This window comes from Dreissena polymorpha, chromosome 1, assembly GCF_020536995.1.
Source record: "Dreissena polymorpha isolate Duluth1 chromosome 1, UMN_Dpol_1.0, whole genome shotgun sequence".
In the NCBI taxonomy this organism is placed as follows: Eukaryota; Metazoa; Mollusca; class Bivalvia; order Myida; family Dreissenidae; genus Dreissena; species Dreissena polymorpha.
This window is the reverse complement of record NC_068355.1, coordinates 140,193,697-140,220,912: the sequence shown is the minus strand read 5'-3', so window position 1 is coordinate 140,220,912 and position 27,216 is coordinate 140,193,697. Positions and strand designations below refer to the sequence as shown.

The 27,216-nt window shown below is 36.6% G+C and overlaps 1 protein-coding gene across 2 annotated transcripts in view; it reads left to right on the top strand.

Annotated features, from left to right (window-relative positions):
- Positions 1-27,216, top strand: part of LOC127852585 (nonsense-mediated mRNA decay factor SMG9-like) — a 46,923-nt gene that overhangs the window by 8,580 nt on the left and 11,127 nt on the right. For both annotated transcript variants that reach the window (XM_052386539.1, XM_052386547.1), the window contains exons 2-7: positions 14,174-14,257; positions 16,599-16,797; positions 20,046-20,134; positions 22,658-22,770; positions 24,812-24,923; positions 25,476-25,571. In XM_052386539.1, the coding sequence (XP_052242499.1) occupies positions 14,174-14,257; positions 16,599-16,797; positions 20,046-20,134; positions 22,658-22,770; positions 24,812-24,923; positions 25,476-25,571 (693 nt within the window). The remainder of the gene's footprint in view (positions 1-14,173; positions 14,258-16,598; positions 16,798-20,045; positions 20,135-22,657; positions 22,771-24,811; positions 24,924-25,475; positions 25,572-27,216) is intronic.

The following is a 27,216-nucleotide window of genomic DNA, read 5'->3' as shown; positions in this document are numbered from 1 at the left end:
TCAATACAATACGTTGATGTTGAATTATTTATTTTAAGCGAACACGAACACGGCGGTATATATTATGGGTCTGCGGTGTTTTGCAGTGTTCGCCTTATGGCAAACGGCCCCGCGACATTTGATCTGAACACTCATCGCGGGGTTCATATTGGTAAGCGAACACAGTGAGATGAACACCGCAGCGGCGAGTGGCGTTTGTTAAAGTACACGGTGCCTGTACTAAGGGTAAAAATACATATTTTCATGTCTTTTCCATGAGTCCGGAGTCTTATTTTTTTTTCAAGATTTATGACAGTTCCGATCTGTTTATACTAGTAGGCACTGGATCGGTACGGGTTTTATAATGTAAGGGAGGTAACTACTTTTTATCTGTCGCCAAATGGTCTACTTTTTTTTGTATGCATTATGGCATTACGGTTCTGAAATATGTCAGTGAATAAGTACATTTTTCAGAAAGGGTTGCTTTTGAAGTACCCTTGGGATATTGACAACGCCAATTCTAAGTATGCAGAACAGATATAGAGATGTCTAGTATGGGGAAATCCGCGTTGTAAAGTCACCAGAAGAGTGAACATTTAGAATACATATTCAATACAAATAACGGGTTTTGTTTTGGTATGTGTAATGCCTTTGGTCAATTACAGTACTATATCATAATGAAATATCTTACATGTAAGTTTGATTATAACAGTTGTTACAGTATCAGGGTAGTGCAGACTGTTGTAAGTCACAAAGAATGTTAAGCAAGAAGGGACCAATTTAGCGATAAAAGTTGTTGTCAGTATTGGACATTAAAATCATACATTTTTCAGTATGTCGGACTAAAAAAGTGCTTGAATTTGGATTGTTTTCCCTTGAAAAGTGCTGAAAGGGATCTTTTCACGCTTTGGTAAATTGACAAAATTGAAAAAAGTTGTTTCAGATTCGCAAATTTTCGTTTTAGTTATGATATTTGTGAGGAAACAGTAATACTGAACATTTACCATGGTCTAATATAGCCATTATATGCATCTTTTGACGATTTTAAAACCTAAAAATTATAAAGCGTTGCAACGCGAAACGATTGAATAATTTGGAGAGTTCTGTTTTTGTCGTTAAATTTTGTGAAACTACGAAGATTGCCTATATAAGGTATAAAATACGTCAAATATGTGTACTCGGCGGAATAGCTCAGTAGGCTAAAGCGTTTTTACTGGCAGGACTCTAGGGGTCACTGGTTCGAAACCTGGTCCGGGCAATGTTCTATTCCTTTTTTTAATTTTATTCTTGATTTTTTACTGGAGCTTTTACGAACCAATGTTTACATTTATCGATATAAAGCATTTAATGAATAAGTTAAAAAATGCCAAAATCTGTGAAAAGGCCCCTTTAAAATGTGCTTGAATTTCATTCAAGAAAATCTGTATGAACCCTGGTATGGCATGTATGCAGTAGCATGAAATAAAGTGTGTGTAATTACAGTATAGTTGATAAATACAATTAAATACAAATTTTAAATTTGTTGGGTGGTTTATGAGTATTTGGGTGCAGTTTATATTACTTCCTTTCCACCATTAATTTATTCGGTGACAACTTTGCATGTACATAAATCATAAAATGTCACTGTATTGAATGATCAATTTCCCATGCTTGTAAACTCTTAAATCAAATTTTCAATTAAGTGGGCCTAAGGGTAAATTAGAAAGTTATGGACAAACTTTAATTGATGATGATCTGATTCTCCTGAATAAACACAGTTTAATTATAATTTACTTCAAAAAGGATCAGATATTTTAGTTGAGAACAATCTTCAGGGATCATCCTAGCCCAAAATTTTAGGGAGAGTGACTTCTCCTTCCAATGGTATTGGGGAGAAGTGAGCGGACCTTTGATCACACGCGTAAAGGTACTTTAATATTAATGTTTCACAATTAATAACCATACATATATCTGAAATAAAATATGCTGAAACACTTACTAAAACTAAACATTTTTAGCTCATCTATTTTTTGAAAAAAAATTATGAGCTATTGTCATCACCTTGGCGTCGGCGTCTGCGTCGGAGTCGGCGTCCTGTTAAGTTTTGCGTTTAGGTCCACTTTTCTCAGAAAGTATCAATGCTATTGCATTCAAACTTGGTACACTTACTTACTATCATGAGGGGACTGGGCAGGCAAAGTTAGATAACTCTGGCGTGCATTTTGACAGAATTATGTGCCCTTTTTATACTTAGAAAATTGAAAATTTTGGTTAAGTTTTTGCGTTTAGGTCCACTTTTCTCAGAAAGTATCAATGCTATTGCATTCAAACTTGGTACACTTACTTACTATCATAAGGGGACTGGGCAGGCAAAGTTAGATAACTCTGGCATGCATTTTGACAGAATTATTTGCCCTTTTTATACTTAGAAAATTGAAAATTTTGGTTAAGTTTTGTGTTTAGGTCCATTTTATTCCTTAAGTATCAAAGCTATTGCTTTCATACTTGCAACACTTACTAACGATCATAAGGGCCCTGTGCAGGCAAAGTTATGTTACTCTGACTGGCATTTTGACAGAATTATGTGCCCTTTTTATACTTAGAAAATTGAAAATTTGGTTAAGTTTTGTGTTTAGGTCCACTTTACCCCTAAAGTATCATAGATATTGCTTTCATACTTGGAACACTCGCAAACTATCATAAGCGTACAGAAAAAGGACAATATGCATAACTCTGGTTGTCATTTTTACGATATTATGGCCCTTTTTTGACTTAGTAACTTTGAATATATGGTTAAATTTTGTGTTTCGATCCACTTTACTTCTTAAGTATCAAGGCTATTGCTTTCAAACTTCAAATACTTTCATGCTATCATGAGGTTACTGTACCTGGCAAGTTGAATTTTACCTTGACCTTTGAATGACCTTGACTCAAGGTCAAATTATTAAATTTTGCTAAAATTGCCATAACTTCTTTAGTTATGATTAGATTTGATTGATACTTTGACAAAACTACTCTTACCTGACATACCACAATAGACTCCACCCAAACCATCCCCCGTGCCCTCCCCCCCCTCCTCCCCCCAAATATTTTTTTTTTTTTTTTTTTTTTTTTAAGATCATCTCACAAATGACCACCACACCCTCACACTATACCCCCCCCCCACCCCACCCCCCAATTTTTTTTTTGAAACGGTTAAAAAACACAAATATATTTTTATTATTTTATGTTTGAAATACCGTCCAACCATCGCACCCAAGGATCCCCCCCCCCTAATTTTTTTTTTTTTTTAAGATCATCTCACAAATTACCACCACACCCTCACACTATACCCCCCCCCCCCACCCCACCCCCCAATTTTTTTTTTTGAAACAGTTAAAAAACACAAATATTTATTTATATTATTTTATGTTTGAAATACCGTCCAACCATCGCACCCAAGAATCACCCCCCCCCCCTCGATTTTTTTGTTGTTGCATTTTTTTCGCATTTTTGGAAGATAATGTAATAAATGTCCACACCCCCACGCTATACACCCCTCTTCACTCCACCCCTCCCTCCTTTGTGATTGAAAATGAGAGTCCCTTCACCTTTAAAACGAAAATAGATGAGCGGTCTGCACCCGCAAGGCGGTGCTCTTGTATTTTAAACTGCCGTGATGTAAAAGAGATATTGCTCTCTTAAAAACTGTAAACATGTGTTTAATTTGACCAAAATACACATTTCATTCATATGTAATTACTACTTGAGCCAAGAGCCTGAGGATGTAGGATAAAGGGAATATAGGGCAGAGCCCTAGCATATTGTTCTTTTTTTAGTCTTTCTAGGTGCAATTTCTGGTTAGTACATTGCGAAATATTGTCAACCAGACCATCCGTAACATTGCATGTTTATTCGTCATTCTATAAAAATGTTATAAAACGTAAAAAAATAATTAAAATCGACGAACCATTCGTATCCGAAAACGACTGTCTGAAAACATGTCGATATACGTCTTCTGCCCATGCATATCGTTTGACGGAAGAAAATTAAAACCAGTAACCTGTAACCTAGCAAATACGCAATCAATATATTTTTTGGTTGACATATTGCTTTAAAATACAATATTGCAGTGCTTTACTTTGTTAATAGATAGTTTAAAATAGCAAGATTACGGACATTAGCAACATCCATAGATTGTACGGGTTTCGGACAGTACCGAAGAGGTTTCATCAGTTACTGCTCATGTCAGTACCAATCAGAAATCAATAATTAAAAGACCGGACAATGTCTCATGGCGATATAATAAACGCATAACAATAACAATACAAATAGTATATATTCCTAATGCTATCTTTTATCCCCTTTGCGCACAATAAGTCACTATTTAGCATTTGGTTATTTCTATTTGATTTTTATCACATATGCACATTTTTAACTGAATTTAAATTGGCAATTTATCCCAATTAATTCCGCATTATGCAGCAGTCTCAATTTGCAATTTGACTAACGACAGAGAGTAACTTGTCCTCTTAAAAACCTCCCGAACATTTCATGGGAGATTCTTCAACAATACATATTTATGTTCTATGCCGGCCATAGCTTAATTATTTCAAGATTTGTTGTGTTTTATTCGATTATAAATACATAAATTAATGTAACACACCCGTACAGTTCTGAAATTCTCCAAATTGTAATTCTCCCAACTGAGTGTAGCGTGCCGGTAATTCTTATGTTTAAATGGCGTCATTGACTTTTAATGGAATGTTCCCACGTGCTTGACTGCGTTTTTGGATTAAACTTTTAATGTGTAAGTCTGTTTCTCTGTTTGTGATATTTGTTAAGCTCAGTACTCAAATATATTATGACTGAAATTTAGCAGTGAGATTCCGACTGTTTTAAATTGTACAAATTGTCAAGCATAACAATAAATGACCATCATGTGAACAATGGCTGTATTGGTTCCCGGCAGCCTTGACAAATAACAGGAGCCGGTTGAAAAACTGTAAACGAGGTCGGGAGCCTGGCATTCTATACATAGATGGTTACGTCAATTACACTATTGTCGGAAAGACCGGCGTGTACACAATGCCTCAACTGGAATAAACCAAGGCGACTTGCATCAGCGGTCAGTGATGCGTAGCAAATCCTCTCGCTATCAGTAGATCAGATAACCGATAATTGCACACAGCAAACAATGGCAGTATTAGTGACGGCATTGCGCACACGTGCGGCAGATTATCAAAGGAGAAAATATAAGAACATGTCGGCGATTTTGTTTTCGCTTTGATGTAATCAGAAAGCGATATCAGGCATCGTATTTTTTTGTCGCCTACGTCGCCCTCTAGGATTATCCCTGATCTTGCTCTGCTTAGAATCTACCATTCTTTTTGCAGAGCTCCAGATAAGGGCCGTACAGCCGTGAATACGCCTTTTTCATGAAGATATATGCATTTATTTTTATAAACTGGACGTACAATTACGACATTAATATCCATTTTACGCATTTACAAAATAAATCTGGCCGTACCCATAAGTCTGCGTCAGCGCGGCGTGATTTGTTGGTCTCTAACCTAACGTTACTTTTCGTTAATTTAAATTACTGAAAAGTTGTAGACTGGGTTCATATATTATTGTCTATTCTGTCCCGTGATTTCCTGTAACTTGTAAATCAGTCAAAAACGATATGTCTGCGCGCAATTGAATGCCGGCTAAACAGAAAGCGGCTCAAAACAACACTTTGTTGTCATATAATGACTACATACGGTGTCGTCTAACCATCCTGACATTAAATCTCTAAATCCAGAAAAAGACATTGTCGCCCCGATATTAAACGATTTGATTGAATCGGTGGCGTAAAACATTAGAAAACACGATGGGAAACGGATGAGACAGTGAAATAAGTGTTCATTTACTTAGCTTACTAGTTGGCTTGTGTTTTCTTGTAAAGAAAAATAAAGAAATAGTATTAGTCATGAGTTTAAATGTGTAGTTGTATTAGCATCATAATTCAGAATGGAAAACCTAATACAGTAACTGTTTAAGAAGCTACATATATTTATTATAACTGCTGCAAATGTTTCTGTAAAGTCAGTTATGCACCCTTCAATATCCAAGAACACGGGTAGTACAGTACTACCTGTATTTTTAGCTCATCTATTTTTTGAAAAAAAATTATGAGCTATTGTCATCACCTTGGCGTCGGCGTTGGCGTTGGCGTCCGGTTAAGTTTTGCATTTAGGTCCACTTTTCTCAGAAAGTATCAATGCTATTGCATTCAAACTTGGTACACTTACTTACTATCATGAGGGGACTGGGCAGGCAAAGTGAGATAACTCTGGCGTGCATTTTGACTGAATTATGTGCCCTTTTTATACTTAGAAAATTGAAAATTTTGGTTAAGTTTTGCGTTTAGGTCCACTTTTTTCAGAAAGTATCAATGCTATTGCATTCAAACTTGGTACACTTACTTACTATCATCAGGGGACTGGGCAGGCAAAGTTAGATAACTGTGGCATTCATTTTGACAGAATTATGTGCCCTTTTTATACTTAGAAAATTGAAAATTTTGGTTAAGTTTTGTGTTTAGGTCCATTTTATTCCTTAAGTATCAAAGCTGTTGCTTTCATACTTGCAACACTTACTAACTATCATAAGGGGACTGTGCAGGCAAAGTAATGTAACTCTGACTGGCATTTTGACAGAATTATGTGCCCTTTTTATACTTAGAAAATTGAAAATTTGGTTATGTTTTGTGTTTAGGTCCACTTTATTCCTACAGTATCAAAGCTATTGCTTTCATACTTGCAACACTTATTAACTATCGTAAGGGGACTGTGCAGGCAAAGTTATGTAACTCTGACTGGCATTTGGACGGAATTATGGGCCCTTTATACATGTACTTAGAAAATTGAAAATTTGGTTAAGTTTTGTGTTTTGGTCCACTTTACCCCTAAAGTATCATAGATATTGCTTTCATACTTGGAACACTCGCAAACTATCATAAGGGTACAGTAAAAGGACAAGTTGCATAACTCTGGTTGTCATTTTTACGGAATTATGGCCCTTTTTTGACTTAGTAACTTTGAATATATGGTTAAATTTTGTGTTTCGATCCACTTTACTTCATAAGTATCAAGGCTATTGCTTTCAAACTTCAAATACTTTCATGCTATCATGAGGTTACTGTACCTGGCAAGTTGAATTTTACCTTGACCTTTGAATGACCTTGACTCTCAAGGTCAAATTATTAAATTTTGCTAAAATTGCCATAACTTCTTTATTTATGATTAGATTTGATTGATACTTTGACAAAACTACTTTTACCTGACATACCACAATAGACCACCCAAACCATCGCCCATGCCCCCCCCCCTTCACCCCCCCCCCTATTTTTTATTTTTTATTTTAAGATCATCTCACAAATGACCACCACACCCTCACACTATACCCCCCCCCCCCACCCCATCCCCTCCCCCAATTTTTTTTTTTTAAACGGTTAAAAAACAAAACTATTTATTTTGATTATTTTATGTTTGAAATACCGTCCAACCATCGCACCCAAGAATCCCCCCCCACCCCCCACCCGAATTCCCCCCCCGAATTCCCCCCCCCCCCCACCCTAATTTTTTTTTTTTTTTAAGATCATCTCACAAATTACCACCACACCCTCACACTATACCCCCCCCCACCTCCCCCCCCAATTTTTTTTTTTGAAACGGTTAAAAAACACAAATATTTACAGCGATTTTCCTTGTCCAATTGGGAAAAGAACCCGTACCGGTCCAATTGGGAAAAATTGAGTTGTGAAATCCTCAAAATTGGGAAAAATCGAGTCGTGAAATCCTGAAATTGGGAAAATCGCGTCGTGAAGTTTGGGTCTTATTGAATACATCATACAGTTCATACTTAATTGAACATACCCATTAAAATAATCATTTGCAGGCATGCCTTAATGACCACTAAGTAATAAAGTTGAAATAAATAACAAAATATTATAAAGAACACACAAAATCAATTACTAGTTGTTTTAATCTCTTATAAAGCAACGTCTCTTTCTTTCATTTTTGTGAAAATTTCAACAACACCCCCCCCCCCCCCCCCCCCCCCGATTTTTTTTTTTCCGTTTTTTCGCATTTTTGGAAGATATGTAATAAATGTCCACACACCCACACAATGCACCCCTCTTCACTCCACCCCTCCCTCCTTTGTGATTTAAAATGAGAGTATGGCAAGCGGTTCGACGCATAATCCCAAGAAACTAGGTTTCTCATGAGAACCTAGGTTCTCACAATGAGAACCATGGTTTCAAATGAGAACCTTGGTTTTCATGAGAACCTAGGTTTTCAAATGAGAACCTAGGTTCTTGTGAAAACCTAGGATACCAAACGAGAACTTAAGTTCTCAGAATGAGAACCTAGGTTCTCACGAGAACCTAGGTTCTCATGAGAACCTAAGTTCTATGTGTCTATGAGAACCTAGGTTCTCATGAAAACCCTAGTTTCTCATGAGAACCTAGGTTCTCAAGCGTAAACCAAGGTTTTCAAATGACAACCTAGGTTCTCATGAGAAACCTGGTTTCTTGGGATTTCATAAACCTTGGTTCTCATGAGAACCTAGGTTCTCATGAGAACCTAGGTTCTCATGAGAACCTAGGTTCTCGTGAGAAACCTGGTTTCTTGGTATTTCGTAAACCAAGGTTCTCTTGAGAACCTAGGTTCTCATGAGAAACCTAGTTTCTTGGGATTATGCGTCGAATCGCTTGCCATAATTAACCTCCAGTTGTCTCCTATTGCTTGGTACACGCTGGCGGCATATGTGTAAAATGAATAGAAATAGGCGTGAAACCGTGAATGTTTCTCCCCAAGAGCATTTTCTGAACAATGTTCAGACAATGCTCAGTAATATTCTACGAAACTTATCTGTTGAATATTTGTGACAACAGGCATTAGCCGTCGGTGACCGCTTCTTGTTCATGTTTCCGTGCATGGGTGTTCTTGAGGAATGAAATTAGTAAAGTAATCGGTCGACATTGGTCTGAACACGTTAATAAAAAATTGAACTGTTTATGAAATACATCTTTAATTGTAAATATTATTTTGAGACTAAAAATTCAGATCAATCGTTACATAATACATTGTTACAGCATTGAATGAGTTTCAAATATTCAGTTCCCTTGTTCGGGCCTCAAACGACTGTACGGTACAGTTTTCTATTTTAGGTACGTCTGTGACCTACATGTAGGAAGCAATCATTATGGTATACAGTTTTATTTCTATTGATTATGTGTAATAATGTATTATTCAATCGTAAGATATCGGCAACACTGCAAGAAAAACGTATGCGCCAAAGACTTTGCAAACATATTTCAATAACTTGAGATATCTGCAAAAATAAAGTTCTTAACGGCGTGTTTTCATTCTGTCCAGCCCGTGTGTAATCAAATGTGAACCCCAGTGATCCTGCGCCCTGAATAATGTGTCCCGTATTCCAAACGAGCAAGTTTACGCCGTCCAACGCGTAATTCTGAAAACCTAGGGATCTAAAAACCTAGGTTCTCTGAGAGAACCTAGGTTTTCAGAGAACCTAGGTTTTCAGAGAACCTAGGTTTTCAGAGAACCTAGGTTCTCAGAGAACCTAGGTTTTCAAAGAACCTAGGTTCTCATGAGAACCTAGGTTCTATGAGAACCTTGGTTCTCATAATGAGAACCTAGGTTCTCAAGAGAACCTAGGTTCTGTGAAAACCTAGGTTCTCACAGAACCTAGGTTCTCAGAGAACCTATGGTTCCCAAATGAAAACCACGGATATGGCAAGCAGCTAGACGCATAATCCCAAGAAACTAGGTTTCTCATGAGAACCTAGGTTCTCATTCTGAGAACCTAGGTTCTCATGAAAACCTAGGTTTTCAAATGAGAACCTAGGTTCTCATGAGAACCTAGGTTTTCAAATAAGAACCTAGGTTCTCATGAAAACCTAGGTTCTCATTTGAAAACTTGGGTTCTTGACGCCATGTGCAATCTTCAAGCGAGAACCTAGGTTCTCATTCTGAGAACCTAGGTTCTCATTTTGAGAACCTAGGTTCTCATGAGAAACCTAGTTTCTTGGGATTATGCGTCGAACCGCTTGCCATATGAGAGTCACTTCACCTTTAAAAAGAAAATAGATGAGTGGTCTGTACCCGCAAGGCGGTGCTCTTGTTGGATATGGTAGTACAGGTACTAATTGATTTTAAGCGTTACTACTTTTCTTTCTGTCAGTGGCAGTACTGTTACTTATTTCACAAATCCTTATCTAGAGCTCTGCATGTTCGCACATTGTTAAGGCTGGCGAAAGTGAAAGTGGACGTGAGTATTGGCGTAACACGTCTATTGTCATGAAAACCAAAGAGTCCCCACATGTCATTGAAATACACGATGAAACAATACCAAAATAACCGATGGTTTCCAGAGAATTGCAACAAAACGATAGAGAATTGTCAATAAGCAACAGAGATTTGGCAAGGAACGACCTGATATTGCCAACAAACAATAGAGAGTTGCCAAAATAGCAGCTACCGGTGCAACACCATTCAGCACAGCAGCGAAACAACGCAACAGAACATATCCATACGCATTCAGGACAAACAGTGAAAACACCAAGTTATCTCAAAGATTATGTGTGTTAAAGTGTGGCATAGGAATAATAATCCTGTTACATAATTACTGTTGTGAAGAAATAACGGAAAAAGTCTCTATTGTATTATTATATTTCATTATATATTAAATACATATTATTATATTATATATAATGGTATTATTATCATTTTATTTGGCAATATAGCATGTTATATCAACATAATAATTTGTTTTGATGTTGTTTGTACACATTTATTTTATCATATCAAAATCTTGGTTAATGTTTAAAGATTCATTTTTTATGCTCCCCAAAATTTTTCGGGGAGCATATAGTTGCCAGTTTGAAGTTCCTTACTTCCTTCCTTCCGTCACACTTTTGTTACAGTTTCTCATACATGTAGCTCCTTCAATATTTTACCGTTCTCTTACATATTTGGCATGTAGGTACCTTTAATGGACCTCTACCTTTTGATGAGGTTTGAGGTCACTGTGGTCAAGGTCACCGAGGCTAATAATATATACAGTTTCTCATAGCACCTTCAATATTTTTCCGATCTCTTATAATTTTGGCATGTAGGTACCTTTCATGGATCTCTACCTTTTGATGAGGTAAGATGTCACTGGGTGATAATAGATGCCCCCCTTTTCCATATCTATCAACATTTTCCTCATTCCCTATCTTTGAATCGCCACGCCTGGAGGAAGAAATACTCCCCACACTCTTTTCTGATAGTTTGTGGGCCATCATATATGAGTCAGGAGTGGCCCCATTGCCCGACCCCCACTTGTTTAAACCTCTTTGTCAACGCCCTAACGGTTGTCGATTAGGACATTCTTCTCACAGACAACTATACGCCAATTGCAAAACAGGTCACACAGTTAGGAAAATTTGAACAACTCACAGAAGATGAGATCAGAAAGTTAATAAATCAATTACAAACAAAGTCCTGCGAAAAGGTACATTGCATGGACCTCTACCTTTTGATAAGGTTTGAGGTCAAGGTCACCGAGGCTAATAATGGATTTTTGTTAGGTGGTTATTAATACATAGATTGACAAAGCGCATCATCGGGGAGCATCCATCAGTTCACTGATATTCTTGTTTTTTCCAAACAACAAAATGTTCATGAAATTCTCTTCTTAGGGAAATCCAATACTTCATTGTTTTAAGGTGTATCTACTCTCTAGCTTGTTTTTGTTGTGATCACAGTTTGTTATCATTTCCTAGCTGAAACCCGACATTTAGTGTATCTTGCATTTGTCATAATAACATTTCGTCCTGTACATAGCCTGAATCTGAGATAACAGCAACAATTTTGTGGAAACTTAGGGAACATGTATTTTAGTGAATAATTATGTCTTACATGTTGCTAAATTGTTCACTTGATTTTAAGAATTTCAATTCAATATTTAATTTAAACGAAGTTCTTCATTGATTTAAGTGAATTTCATTCATATGGAATGTTCTATTTTCAATCACAATTTAAAACTCTTAGGTTTGAAAGACAAAACCCCATTATGATTTTATGCACAGAAAAGTACATTATGTTATTTTCTTTCATTCATATACCTATTCGCATATGGAACGATAGAGAAGTTGATGTATCATGTATTTATTAATAAAAAAAAGAAAGAAACAGGGATGTCATGTATTGTAATGAAAGGGACACAACTCGTATTGTCTTGTTAAAGAATGCAGTCATGAGTTACTTGTATTGAGGTTTCACCTACAAATCTTTCTGTCATTATATGTTTAGAAAATTTACTACATGCATTTCCTTCATTTGTATTTATTTTATTATTTGTGTATATTTTTTCATTTATTTTGAACTTAAATATAATGAAAACGTAACATATTTACTTTTATAGTGTATTTTTTTTTGTATTAAGACGATGTACTTATGTATAAGTCTAAATAAAATGTCTGTTCTGTTCAATAAAGTCAGTTGTGAGTTGCCCACCAACTAGTTCAGAGTTATTACAGCCTGCATCTTAAAATTCTCTGCTGGGGCTAATGCAACATATGTGGACATTGGGTCCACTTGGCATTCTTCCACGTAAAGAGAGTTTTAAAATGCGGAGACGAGTTCCGTTGTATTCATTGTTCTTAAACATCCAATTATTAAGTTTCTTTGAATTGTTAAATTGTTAATTTGTTGACATGTTTACATTGTTTTGTTCGCCAATTAAAAAGGCGTGATACTTATCACATTAATATTTTTTCAAGCCCCCAGATCGAATGATCAGGGGGTATATTGTTTTTGGCCTGTCTGTCATTGTATGTGTGTCTGTCGCAAAACTTTCACCTTCCTGATAAAATGAAAACTCTTGGGTCTAAGTTCTTTAAACTTCACATGTGCACTCATCTCATTGAATGAAAAGTTTTGAACAGTGGGACTTCAAAGCGCAGTAGGGGGCATTGTGTTTCACAAACGCAGCTCTTGTTATTTTTTGTGAATACAGAATTGTTTTGTTACTGAATTTCGTTGCATGCATTATCGTAGGATTCCCTTATTTTGAGCATAACCTTATTTCGATCACTTTGTTTACATAAAGAACGCAGCTCTTGTGATGACATCACACACATGCCCTTCTAGTATTACGTTTTACTAACATTTCTACATGAAAAGATAGCAAATGCAAATCAGTAAATGTTTTTCATTTATTTAAATAATACATAACTACCATGAGATAACAGTGCAAAACTAAGGAAAGTTCTGTTTAATTTAACGGCAGTTACAGTACTATAGTATTTCACTTACATGTACCTTGCGGTATGTAATAATGTTTAAGGTAAAACAATTACCCCCCCCCCCCACCCCCCCCCCTGTTTCTCAAAAATCCCCCAATTTTTTAAAGTGAGTGCCGGAATTTCCCCCTTCTTTTGGATTTTTAGAATAGACACTGAGGATATAAACTAATTATTACCTGATTGTAAGAAGAATAAATATTAATTATGTTTTACAGGGATGGAAACTAACGTTTTACAATTGGTTGCCCACACGGGCAACCACCTTTACTTTTTTGGTTGCCCAGCTAAAGTCTAACGAGCCCAGTACAATGTACATGTATTGTCATGCGTATCTAATACTTTCTTTAAATAAAAGATAACTGAACAAAATTGCTTACATTACACTCTTTCTGTGTATAATGTCTTAATATGAGTCTGAGTTGAATAATTTCCCTGGCCTTTATGAATAAATATTATTAATATTATTTATCAACAGTCGCCAATTTTATTAAATGTTTAATTGTACTTGAATGTTTCAAGCTTAAAAAAGCTAGTTGCCCGGCTGGAATACCAACTTTTGAATTTAAGTTGCCCAGGCTAAAATCTACTTGCCCCGGGCTCACGGGCAACCACTAATTTCCATCCCTGTTTTATTTTTCCCAAATGACATGACTTTTAACCAAAAAAAATCCAATCCAAAAGACACAGGCTGTAAAATATAAAGCAACAAAAATCACTGACATATATATCTGTCATCAACCAAGCACCTGCCCATTATTGGATATCATTAGATGTTATTTTCCTGAGCAATTCGAAAGTCAAAGATATTCAGAAAAATTCTATTGAATTCTTCAGTGTGTAACTCTCTACATTTATGATTGATTTTTACAGGACTATGAAGTTGACACTCCACCAGCCCGGCCTACAATCATCCTGGCCAAGCATGAAGACAGGGACTCGCCTGCTGTTAGCCAGGTGGGCCACAACACAATGATTTCAGGGAATAATAAAATTGAGTCTGCTAATTGAGTCTTGTTCTCGGACAGCGGGGCTTAATGTATGTGTGTAGTGTCATCCCAGATTGCATAGGCTTTTGCTGCTTATATGGAACTACACTTTCCGCTTTTATGTTGTTGTTTTTCATTAAAGAGGCCTTTTGCACAGATTTTGGCATGTATGGAAGTTTGTCATTAAATGCTTGATAAATTTTAACATTGGATCTAAAAATCTCCAGTAAAAAATCAAGAATAAAATTTAAAAAAGAAAAGACAAAAAGGTAACTCTCAATAGGGCTCGAACCACTGACCCCTGGAGTCCTGGAGTAAAAACTCTCCCATTTCTACCACTCGGCCATCCAAGCTCATACTATGAGTGATATATTTTATACTTAATATATAAGCAATCCTCGTAGTGTCACAAAATATCATGACAACAACAGAACTCTCCAAATTATTCTATCGTTTCGAGTTGCAACGCTTTATAATTTTAAAGTTTTTAAGTTGTCAAAAGATGCATATAATGGCTATTTTAGAGCATGATATTTCTGTTTCCCCACAAATATCATAACTAAAACGTAAATGTGCGAATCTGAAACAACTTTTTTTAAGATTGTCAATTAACCAAAACGTGAAAAGGCCCCTTAAAAAGGACCTTCTTAGACTAGAATTTCTTCATTTCACCAGCCCAAGTTGTTAGGCGTATAGTCGGCGTGAAGACTGAATGGAAAATGTGTGTTGTGCTTGAACCCCATGACCTTCAAGGTCAAAGTAATATTTTAAGGTCAATACAAAGGGAAGCACTTGATTGTCAAAGGGTGTTACCACTTAATGATTGTGTGGGATATATGGGGGTACTAATCATTGTCAGTGATGCCCAGTGATACTTCTTACCTCTAGTTTTTTCTTGGTATTCATCTACGATTGACTTTTTGTTTAATGATCATCAAAAAACATCAAGACAGTTGCATCAATAAAGATAATTGTATACACTTGTATAAACCTGTCCAAAGCCAATTGAAAAATAACAAATTAAAAGAAGAGTTTTTTAATTTGGTCCCATTTTTAGCTCATCCTTTTTTTGAAGAAAAAAAATGAGCTATTGTCATCACCTTGGTGTCCGGTTAAGTTTTGCGTTTAGGTCCACTTTTCTCTTAAAGTATCAATGCTATTGATTCAAACTTGGTACACTTACTTACTGTCATGAGGGGACTGGGCAGGCAAAGTTAGATAACTCTGTTGTGCATTTTGACAGAATTATGTGCCCTTTTTATACTTAGAAAATTGAAAATTTTGGTTAAGTTTTGTGTTTAGGTCCATTTTATTCCTTAAGTATCAACGCAATTGCTTTCATACTTGCAACACTTACTAACTATCATAACGGGACTGTGCAGGCAAAGTTATGTAACTCTGACTGGCATTTTGACAGAATTATGGGCCCTTTATACTTTGAAAATTTGGTTAAGTTTTGTGTTTTGGCCCACTTCACCCCTAAAGTATCATAGATATTGCTTTCATACTTGGAACACTCGCAAACTTTCATAAGGGGACAGTAAAGGACAAGTTGCATAACTCATTTTTACGGAATTATGGCCCTTTTTTTACTTAGTAACTTTGAATATATGGTTAAATTTTGTGTTTAGATCCACTTTACTTCTAAAGTATCAAGGCTATTGCTTTCAAACTTCAAATACTTTCATGCTATCATGAGGGCACTGTACCTGGCAAGTTGAATTTTACCTTGACCTTTGAATGACCTTGACTCTGAAGGTCAAATTATTAAATTTTGCTAAAATTGCCATAGCATCTTTATTTATGATTAGATTTGATTGATACTTTGACAAAACAACACGTACCTTTTCTTTTTTTTTAAAAGATAATCTTATAAATGACAACCACATCCTCACACTATACCCCACCCCCCAATATTATTTTTTTTTTTAAACATGTTTTTTTTTGTTGCTTTTTTTTCATTTTTGGAAGATAATGTAATAAATGACCACACCCCCACACTATACACCCTCTCCACTCCACCCCTCCCTCCTTTGTGATTTAATTTGAGATAGGTCCCTTCACCTTTAAAAAGAAAAATAGATGAGTCGTCTGCACCCGCAAGGCGGTGCTCTTGTTTTTATTCTGTGTAATCTCATGGGGTCAGGCAGCAATGGCAAACTAAGATATCTTCATTTTTGGCATCAATTTATGTATAATATGGGAACATTTTTAATATATAACACAAGGTTTAAAGAGTGCCAAAACTTTAAGTTGCTCTCACTATTTTGACTTTTGGTAACACTTAACCAAAATCTCAATTTATCCAGACTTCTAGCAATAGAGATTCCACTTCAACATCTCCTGCCCCATCTTCCCAGCTACCAGAGAAGCCAGTGATGGTTCTCAAGTCCAGGGATGAGGGGTCACGAACACTGACCTCTACCTCAGCCATTACCAACATCCCAGCTGGAACTATGCAAGGGGAGACACCACCCCAGACAACTTTCCTGCAGAGGACCATTGAAAGTGAGTTTATGATCTGTTAATGTTTTGTACTGTTGATATACAGCCCCCCCATCCAGCCCTGCACTAACTGTAAGTAGGGAGGAAGTGTGGGCTGTTTAGTTACCACAGAGTCTCATCAGTCAGTCAGTCTGGACGTTATTTGGTCTGTCTTCTGTAATTTGAGAGTTTGTACGATTTCAAATTAACTGTGCATATTATTTTTAATTGCAGCAGTCAGCGTTTTTCAAGTAAGAATTACGTGGTTACCTTTAAAGTTAAAGACAAACTATGTGGTAGAAGATTTTTAAGCGTTTGCACCAGGGCTGTAACGATACATTCGAATATTCGAATTACTCGAATAGGGCTGTCGACGAATCGTATTCGTTATTCGCCACCTCCCGAACCAAATATTTGGCGAATACAAACAACGTGGTTTTGAGTTTGAAAGTTTAATCATCTTATCTTACCTTTCAAATGAAGGTTCATACAATAAACCCCTATATTAAAATGTTCTCCTTATTCCGGCATTTTTCATCATGTTTACCCCACCCACTATGTTACACAGTGAGATTATCAACAATAATGGCGGGCACCGGTTGAATATTTACTACATTTAATTGAAAAATCTTTCGATGGTTGTTTAATGTTTATTTAGGCAAATACGAGTGCTTTGATGCTCAAGCATACACACAAAGGATTGGCAGATGGAATTTCTTTTTTGTTTATCTTTACGCCAATGATCGTGCAACTTATCAACAAACATGGAGCCTAGAAGCAAAGGGAATGCTATTGATATCGTTGACCTGCCTGCCAAATACACGTCGTTTGTCTGGCACTGTGTTCAAAGTTTAAGCAATTATAGTCAGTGTTTTGTTATTTCAAAGTGTTATATTTCATATTTTCAGTATGCAATTATACTCAATTAGTCAGATTGACAAATACCCTTAGTTTCATACTATATAACAGGCTTCCTGAAAAGGCCGGTCCTCAGGTCTTGTCCGGCAAAATTCTTTACGGTCCGGCGAAGTTTCTAATATCGCCGGTCCTTGTGACAGGCAAAAAAATGACTTAATACCGAAAAGTCATACTTGCCAAAAGAACGATAACACCCAATTAGAATAACTCTTCGTTAGTTTGGAGCCTTTTTGTAATTAAGAACACTATCGCGTCACTATTTCTTAGGAGTGCTCTCCCTTTGTTTTTGTTTTTTTTGAGAATGTCAATTTGATTGGTCCGATTATTACCATCTAACCATTTTCAAAGGTTGTAACAAAAAAATACACATGAATAAAATGTCGTTGTTAACGTACTTCGATGGTGCTCAACCTGGCCATAAAAGAAAACTTACCGATGAAGAAAAACAAAACAAAAATTGAAAGATTATGAAGCCAAGCGAGTTGACAGAACTTTTCAAACTAAGTGGATGACCGACCGAAGTTGGCTTCATTATGAAGAGTCAAGTAACAAAATGTTTTGTGACATATGTAAACACGATTAAATGCGATGCAAGTCAACAAATCCATTCGTTGTCGGATGTTGTAATTTTAGGATATCAGCGATAATTGACACAGATTGTGATGATTGTGTTGACTTTCAAGACGAAGAATGCAACACCAATCTTGTTATGTCATTTTGTTCCGAGTCTAATTAGAAAGTGTTTTTGGTTTTACTCTATCAAGTGTACTAAAACACAGGCTGCGCATTGTTTGTAATAAATATGAGTTAAACTTTACTAAATTCTTCAGTTATAAACTCATGCTGTTCGGACAGGTGAATTTTTGTCCGGACAGGCAAACTTTTCCAGCAGCCTGTCCTGTTGACAGGCACCTTTTGGGACTTTTCAGGAAGCCTGATATAATGTCATGTCAAGTTGTCAGTATCACTTTTGTTCATTGAAATTCATATTCGTGAATAAATATTCGTATTCGCCACCCTGTATTCTTGATACGTATTGTAGTCGTTACCTAGTGTGTTCGTTACAGCCCTACTTTGCACAAACATTAACATATATGAGAGGAGTCATGTGCAAGAATCCTATGGCTACTTCCAAAAGTCATATTTTTATCTCAAACTATTCACTTAATAGTCTCAGCTTTACTACTCAACCAAATTTTGGCGTCTGTGTCTCCATAATCAGTTAATGCTATGGTAAAGGTAAATGTTCTCCAAATCACTGTTCTCTATAACAAGTATTCTATTGAAACTTTACACACATGTTTGAGGTCCGTGTGTGAGGTTCATTTACTAAGTTCCAACATTCTGACTTGCAATTGAGCAAAATTATTTTTGTTCTTTGAAAATAAGTTAAGGTAATTTTTTTTAATCCCCATAGCACTGTTTTTACTATGAGTATTCAATGTAAACTTCACACTTGTGTTCTGGGTCATTGTTTGTGGTCAATTACCAAGTTCCACGACTAGGTCATGCAATTTAACAGATTGATGCTTTATTTTGTACTTTGAATATTCTGATTAATATTTATGTACAAATACTCCATGTTCTATTTACTACAGGTATCAAAATAAAACTTGCATTGTTTTTAGTTGGTCGCATTAGGGGCCAACTAATTTACAGAGCATGTTTTGCAAATCAGTATGTGCTTAGCTAGTTTAGCTACACTAAGGACTGTAACTCACTATGCTAGGAACGATTATCGCTGCCTGTCTGCACTGTAGACTACGAATGATTAGGAGCGTCTGGTTTACTACTGCAGTGGGTTTATTTACCAGCTTGTAAGTCGACATTGGCCATTATAGTGTTTATCATTGAAATCTGTACATATTGGCTGCTATCAGGGAAAACGGGGCTTAATGCATGTCAAATAAGATTAGCCTGTGCACACTGATTACCCTGTGCAATACGCACAAGCTAATCAAGAACAACAACAGCAAACAACTTCTGTGCCTTCAGCGCTTTGATTATAAACATTTTCTGACCAATACCTATAACTGTCCGCACAGGCTAATCAGGGACAACTTTTTCTGCTGTTTTGGTATTATTTGTTTCAAAGAAGTCTCCTCATAGCCTAAATCCAGTTAAAGGCGGAAAGTGTCAAGTCCACACAGGCTAATCAAGGACAACACTTTCTGCTTTTATGGTATTGTTTGTTTGAAAGAAGTTTCCTCATAGAAGTCCATTAAAAAAGCAGAAAGTGTCCAGTCCGACAGGCTTATTTTGGACGACACTTTTTGCACATGCATTAAGCCCCTTTTTCCCAGAGTGTGGTTCATACAACGCCCAGATAAATGTCTGACTGCCCATGTCTGCAGGTACCAGCAAGCTGTCCCTACCACTGGAGCTATCCAGGTGTGTCAAGCTGATAGATGATCAGAGTCAGTGGTGTGAACAGGCCAGTGAGGTGTGTATAGGGGACCTTGCACAATTGGGTCCAGTGGCGCATGTTACAGGCCTAAATGCCCCAAGCTAACAATCAATTGATACCTTGTCAAATAAGTTTTTGTTAATAATAAGTACAAAAACTTTCAGCTTTGTGATTATTATGCTCTCCATCAAAGATGATGGGGTTATGCTGATGTTGTATTATGGGTCTGTCCATCAGTTGCCATTTTGTTTGATCAGATCATGAATAAACTTGTACACATTTTTGTGGGCACAAGTTCATTTTGACAGTGACCCCCTTTTGAACTAATACAGAAGGTCAAACAAATTGCCTGTTCCATTAGCATCTTTACCGGTACTACATACTAATCAAAGTACTGACAGTACTGGTGTGATGATGCTTTTGAAGAGGATAGATATAAAAGCATCAATTTAAGTTTATCTACATCACCACAATTGTGTATGTGGGTAGGAAAAAAAAAAGTGGGTACGAAAACATTTTGTGAAAATAAAATTTGGGTACGAAAACAATTTGGGTACGAACAAAATTGGGTACAAAAAAAAAATGGTTACACATTTTTTTTGGGTTAGGACCAAAAAATTGGGTAGGAAAAAAATTTGGTGCGAAAAATTTTGGGTACAGCATTTTTTTTCAGGCCCTTTCAGTCAAAAATCGGATAAGTACCTCGAAGGCAATAGTATGAATACACATTTTGGAAGCGGTAATGCGGTCCTACCTATGCGCGTCATAATGTAAGCGAAATATGTAAAAAAAGCGGTAGCCTGTCAGGAATGTTTGAATTAACGAAGAAAATCGTGTATTGGTGTAAGTTTTTTTTTAAATGTGCAGAAAATATAGTAAATAAGCAATGGCGATATTTTTCTCAGCCACATAAGTGTTAATAGTTTGATATCTCAAATTGAAAGTAGAACTGTCAAAAATGACAACCTGCCAACGTGTTGTTTTTGCTGGCACGAGCGGGCGATTACACTCAATGTATTCACATTTTTACCATAGGCTTTGTCAATGACCTTTATAGTATGGGTGGCTTTGTTATTATTTATTGCTTTCATGTAACTTCATGATTGTGTTTATGTTTACAATCATTGTCGGCTCGGGTACTACTTACATGTACCCCTGGTACTCTTAAGTATACTTGGATGTATCCCTGGTACGGTAAATATACGTAACAGTACTCAGTCGATATAAGACTGTACCCATGTTGTATTCCCACCCAAAATCCGATGTTGTAAAACTCGCAACCGATTATCTTAATTAAACTTCTCTTTAAAATGACCAATCGAGCGATAATGGAAGGTGCAACATCTCTCACGCCCCCTAGCATCGCCTTAAGCAGTATTCAATTCTCAACAGGAAAGTGCTGGAGTCATTGATTCAGAGGAACCAGAAAAAAACACTTGATTAATGTTCGAAATAACATCATTTGATTAATGACAATTCTGTTATTTGAGCCAGGTCACAGGAAAAGCGCAGTCCAATCAGTATCCAATTAAACTATTTGTTATTGTCAGAAAACCGCTTTTAAGCAAACAGCTTTCAAGCGACCGCAGGCTGATCTGGATCCAAACTGGCCACAATCGCCTTAATGTCTCTTTTACTGTGACACAGTTCATTTAACTTTAAAATGATATAAAGTACTATAATAGAAAGAAGAAAGAGTACAAACCAGTAAAGAGTTTGTAATCAATGTTGAATTTCAGGACAGCTTGGTGATTTTCAAATTCCATATGATATGTTGATATCGGGTATCATAGTCATTCAATAAGTCGCAAAATGCTCGAATACAATTTATAAAGCAAAATGTGACTTAAATTGATAACTTAAAATACCAGTATGCCAGTTTTGCCGTGTCAAGCTGTCAAGATCCAGAAAGTCCTTCATTCACATCAAATATATCCTTCGAATTCCATCCATTGTTGTCATAAGCGGAGATTTAGTGAATAAATTACTCAAATAACCTAAATGACAGTTTCTAAATAGCCAAACAAGCTGATTATTGCTGTAAGAAAGTTTTGACACGAGTGTAAACATTCTCTAATGGACGCGGCCATTGTTGTATGTTGTGGCACGAACGACAACTCTGCTAGGAGAATGTTATCAATGATAATCAGCGAGGTATGCCGATTATAAAAATCGAGCTATCTCAATTGGACTGGCTCGGTCTTTTACATAGGTCGCCATTGTGAAGAATTTTTTCATGGTATGATAACTTAGACGAGCTGCTTCGCTGATGCTGCATCATCAAAAACTTTGATACTTCTATTCAACACCCTCACATCACCTGACCTTATTTTGACCTTGGCATCGACCTTATTTTTATACTTAAACAAAAGGTCGCGTGAATTGATACTGACGAGGCTTTCATTGGGGGCATCAGCTTTTATTGAACACAACTTCTTGTTTAATGGTCTAAAATTGACCTTTGAAGTCCTTTTTTTTACCAGTTTTCATCCAGTGCTTGGGGGGGCAAGGGTCGGGGAAAGTAAATGACATGTTTGACGATGTGCTTGCATGTTTCAGTGCTTGTTAGAGCAAACAGATTTCCTTGTTGTGGGGGTGGTGGGGCTGCAAGGGTCAGGCAAGTCCACTGTCCTCTCCCTGCTTGCGGGTAACACAGAGGCTGACCCACTTAGGTGAGTAGCTGATATTGGATCATTTATTGAGTTTTAATGGATATTTTTATACCCCCATTTCTGGCAATGGGGGCTATATAGGAGTCACTTTGTCGGTCGGTCTGTCGGTCTGTCCCGAAATTTCATTCGATCTTCACCAAACTTGGTCACAAGTTGTATCTAGATGATGTCTAGGTCAAGTTTGAATATGGGTCATGCCAGGTCAAAAACTAGGTCAGGTGGTCACTTAGTGTGTTTTAAACCGAAAGTTTGTCCGGACCATAACTATGTCATTTATCGTTAGATTTTAAAATGATTTGGTACATTTGTTCATCATCATGGGACGATGTGTCGTGTGAAAAAAGTACGTTGATATCTCCAATGTCAAGGTCACACTTGGAGTTTAAAGGTCAAATGCTTGTCCGGGCCATAACTTTGTAATTTATGGTGAGATTTTAAAATCATTTGTAAAATTTGTTCACCATCATTGGACGGTGTGTCCCGCGAAAGAATTACGTCGATATCTCCAAGGTCAAGGTCACTTTTTGAGTTCAAAGATCATAAATGAGGCCATAACTATGTCATTCATTGTAAGATTTTAAAATCATTTGGCACATTTGTTCACCATCATTAGACGGTGTGTTGCGCGAAAGAATTACGTCGATATCTTCAAGGTCAAGGTCACACTTAAAGTTCTAAGGTCAAAAATGGCCATAAATGAGCTTGTCCGGGCCATAACTATGCTGTTCATTGTGAAAATTAAAAATCATTTGGCACATTTGTTAACCATCATAGGACGGTGTGTCGAACGAAAGAATTGCGTCGATATCTCCAAGGTCAAAGTCACACTTTGAGTTCAAAGGTCAAAAATGGCCATAAATGAACTTGTCCCGGCCATACCTATTTTTTTTTCCATAGTGAGATTTGAAAATCATTTGGCACATGTGTTCACCATCATTGGACGGTGTGTCGCGCGAAAGAATTACGTCATTATCTCCAAGGTCAAGGTCACTTTTTTAGTTCAAATGTCAAAAATGGCCATAAATGAGCTTGTCCAGGCCATAACTATGTCGTTTATTGTGAGATTTTAAAATCATTTGGCACATTTGTTCACCAATAGGGGGCATTGTGTTTCTTACCAACACATCTCTTGTTTTCCTTCAAAATCGGGTCCGGTAACCGGACCCATTCCCAATGGAAACAAGTATATATTTTCCCCAAATGGGAGCTAAAAATTGCTAATGGAAGGTTTAAGGAAGGTTGTTTTTTATGTAGATCTCAATATTTTGTTCATCTCCCATCCATATAAGTTCAACCTTAGTAAATACAATACTGGACACACTTGTATCCTCAATTTTGAAGCATTTTTTAGCAAAACAACAACAACACTAATTTCCCAATTTTAGTCAAAACTTTTCCCCAATCCAAAGGGACCCGGCCCCATTCTCAAAACGGTGAAAAAAACACACTGAATTCCCTGTACAATTAGGTTCACATTCATGTATTAACAACTTTTCCACCGTCAAGGTCCTGAGGTCAAATGTCAAAATACAGCACTTAATTTTAAACATATGATGTCTGATCTAATTATTGACCATGCACTGAAGGATTTTATAAAAACTTTGCGCAAACTTCGGAATTTAGTCTTTGACAAGATTTGGCAGAATTATGACATTTGTCATTTTGTTCACTGTAGAATATGTAGGGGATTTGTTTGTGCCCAAACTTTTGTTGTTGACATTGATGTCTGTGATTTATCTTGTACAATTGAGGCTTGTCTGCACTATAACTTGACCTTGCTTCTAAGGACCTTGGAATAACATGGCACAAATGTTAGCCTATAATAGTCAGTATGTTGTGCAGAAAAACTAGATTTCTTACTAGATGGTCATACCTGGGAGGTCAAAGGTCAAAATGATGTCTTGATTGTCATGGCTGTACATGCATGGGGGCATAACTCAATGTCAGTGATGGCTCTACTTTGAACATTGCCTTTAACCTATTTTCCAGACAGCATTTTTATACTTTTCATAGTAAAACATATCAAAGTTATCACTTTTAGGAACTACATTTTTCCTGCTCAAACAAGGGAGGTTAGAGAGGAGTGTGGCCACATGACAAATGGTATAGACATCCATGTCACCTCACAAAGAGTTATCTTCCTTGATACACAGGTAAGAATGGCTGGATTATGTTATTATTGTTTTGAAAATAGATGTGTCCTTAAATACCCATCAGCTGTTGTGTAGTAATGTATTCAATTGAGGCAGTTTGAATAATCTTGGATAGGGCTAAGAAAATAGAAAAAAAAGTTTACCCAAACCCCTTTAGTTAAGAAATACCAAACAACATAGAAAATATACTAGCTACTGGCTTTTTAAAAAAATGTTTGAAGTTGAATTTGTTGATTTAGACAATTCTAATATACATGCTATTAAAGCTTTTGTTGTATAATTAAGCTACTCCTATTTGTGCATATGTTGTAGCAATTGTTGCCATTCCTGGTATAACATGTTGTAGCAATTGTTGCCATTCCTGGTATAACATGTTGTAGCAATTGTTGCCATTCCTGGTATAACATGTTGTAGCAATTGTTGCCATTCCTGGTATAACATGTTGTAGCAATTGTTGCCATTCCTGGTATAACATGTTGTAGCAATTGTTGCCATTCTCTGGTATTGCATGTTGTAGCAATTGTTGCCTTTCTCTGGTATTGTGTGTTGTAGCCATTGTTGAGTGCTTCAGTGCTGGACCAGCTTATCAACAATGACAAGAAAATTCCCCCAGAATTCACAACATCAGAGAACTTTGCTGAAATTCAGGTACAGTTTATAGCTGACTTATTCTTTGATTGAGAGAAAAGTTGTAAACAAAGTATTTTGTACATGTGTTTAAGATGCCCATTAACAAGAAAAAAACTTGTTTTTCTTTATTGAAAAATTAATACAAGTTGGGAAAAAGCCATCTAAATTATATGAATAGCATGCATTCTTTTTATTTCAATCGAGGTCTTAGTAGTTGATACAGTAGAATAGTTCAGAAATCAAACACAAACCTTTTTTAGCTCATCTATTTTAAAAAAAAATAAATTATGAGCTATTGTCATCACCTTTGCGTCGGCGTTGGCGTCTGCGTCCGGTTAAGTTTTGCGTTTAGGTCCACTTTTCTCAGAAAGTATCCATGCTATTGCATTCAAACTTGGTACACTTACTTACTATCATGAGGGGACTGGGCAGGCAAAGTTAGATAACTCGAGCATGCATTTTGACAGAATAATGTGCCCTTTTTATACTTGGAAAATTGAAAATTTTGGTTAAGTTTTGTGTTTAGGTCCATTTAATTCCTTAAGTATCAAAGCTATTGCTTTCATAATTGCAACACTTACTAACTATCATAAGGGGACTGTGCAGGCAAAGTAATGTAACTCTGACTGGCATTTTGACAGAATTATGTGCCCTTTTTATACTTAGAAAATTGAAAATTTGGTTAAGTTTTGTGTTTAGATCCACTTTATTCCTACAGTATCAAAGCTATTGCTTTCATACTTGCAACACTTATTTACTATCATAAGGGGACTGTGCAGGCAAAGTTATGTAACTCTGACTGGCATTTGGACGGAATTATGGGCCCTTTATACATGTACTTAGAAAATTGAAAATTTGGTTAAGTTTTGTGTTTTGGTCCACTTTACCCCTAAAGTATCATAGATATTGCTTTCATACTTGGAACACTCGCAAACTATCATAAGGGTACAGTAAAAGGACAAGTTGCATAACTCTGGTTGTCATTTTTACAGAATTATGGCCCTTTTTTGACTTAGTAACTTTGAATATATGGTTAAATTTTGTGTTTCGATCCACTTTACTTCTAAAGTATCAAGGCTATTGCTTTCAAACTTCAAATACTTTCATGCTATCATGAGGTTACTGTACCTGGCAAGTTAAATTTTACCTTGACCTTTGAATGACCTTGACTCTCAAGGTCAAATTATTAAATTTTGCTAAAAATGCCATGACTTCTTTATTTATGATTAGATTTGATTGATACTTTGACAAAACTACTCTTACCTGACATACCACAATAGACTCCACCCAAACCATCCCCCGTGCCCTCCCCCCTCCCCCCCCCCCCCCCCCCCCCCTGAATCCCCCCCCCCCATAATTTTTTATTTTTTTATTTTTTTTAAAGATCATATCACAAATAACCACCATACCCTCACACTATACTATACCCCCCCCCCAGCCCACCCACCCACCCCCAAATTGTCTTTTAGCTCACCTGAGCGATAGCTCGGGGTGAGCTTTTGTGATCACTCAGCGTCCGTCCGTCCATCCGTCTGTCTGTCTGTAAACAATTTGTAAACATCTTCTTCTACTAAACCATTGAGCCAATTTCAACTAAATTTCTTGTGGAGCATCCCTAGGTCATGGGACAAAAGAATTGTTAAAAAAAAATTGATCACATAAC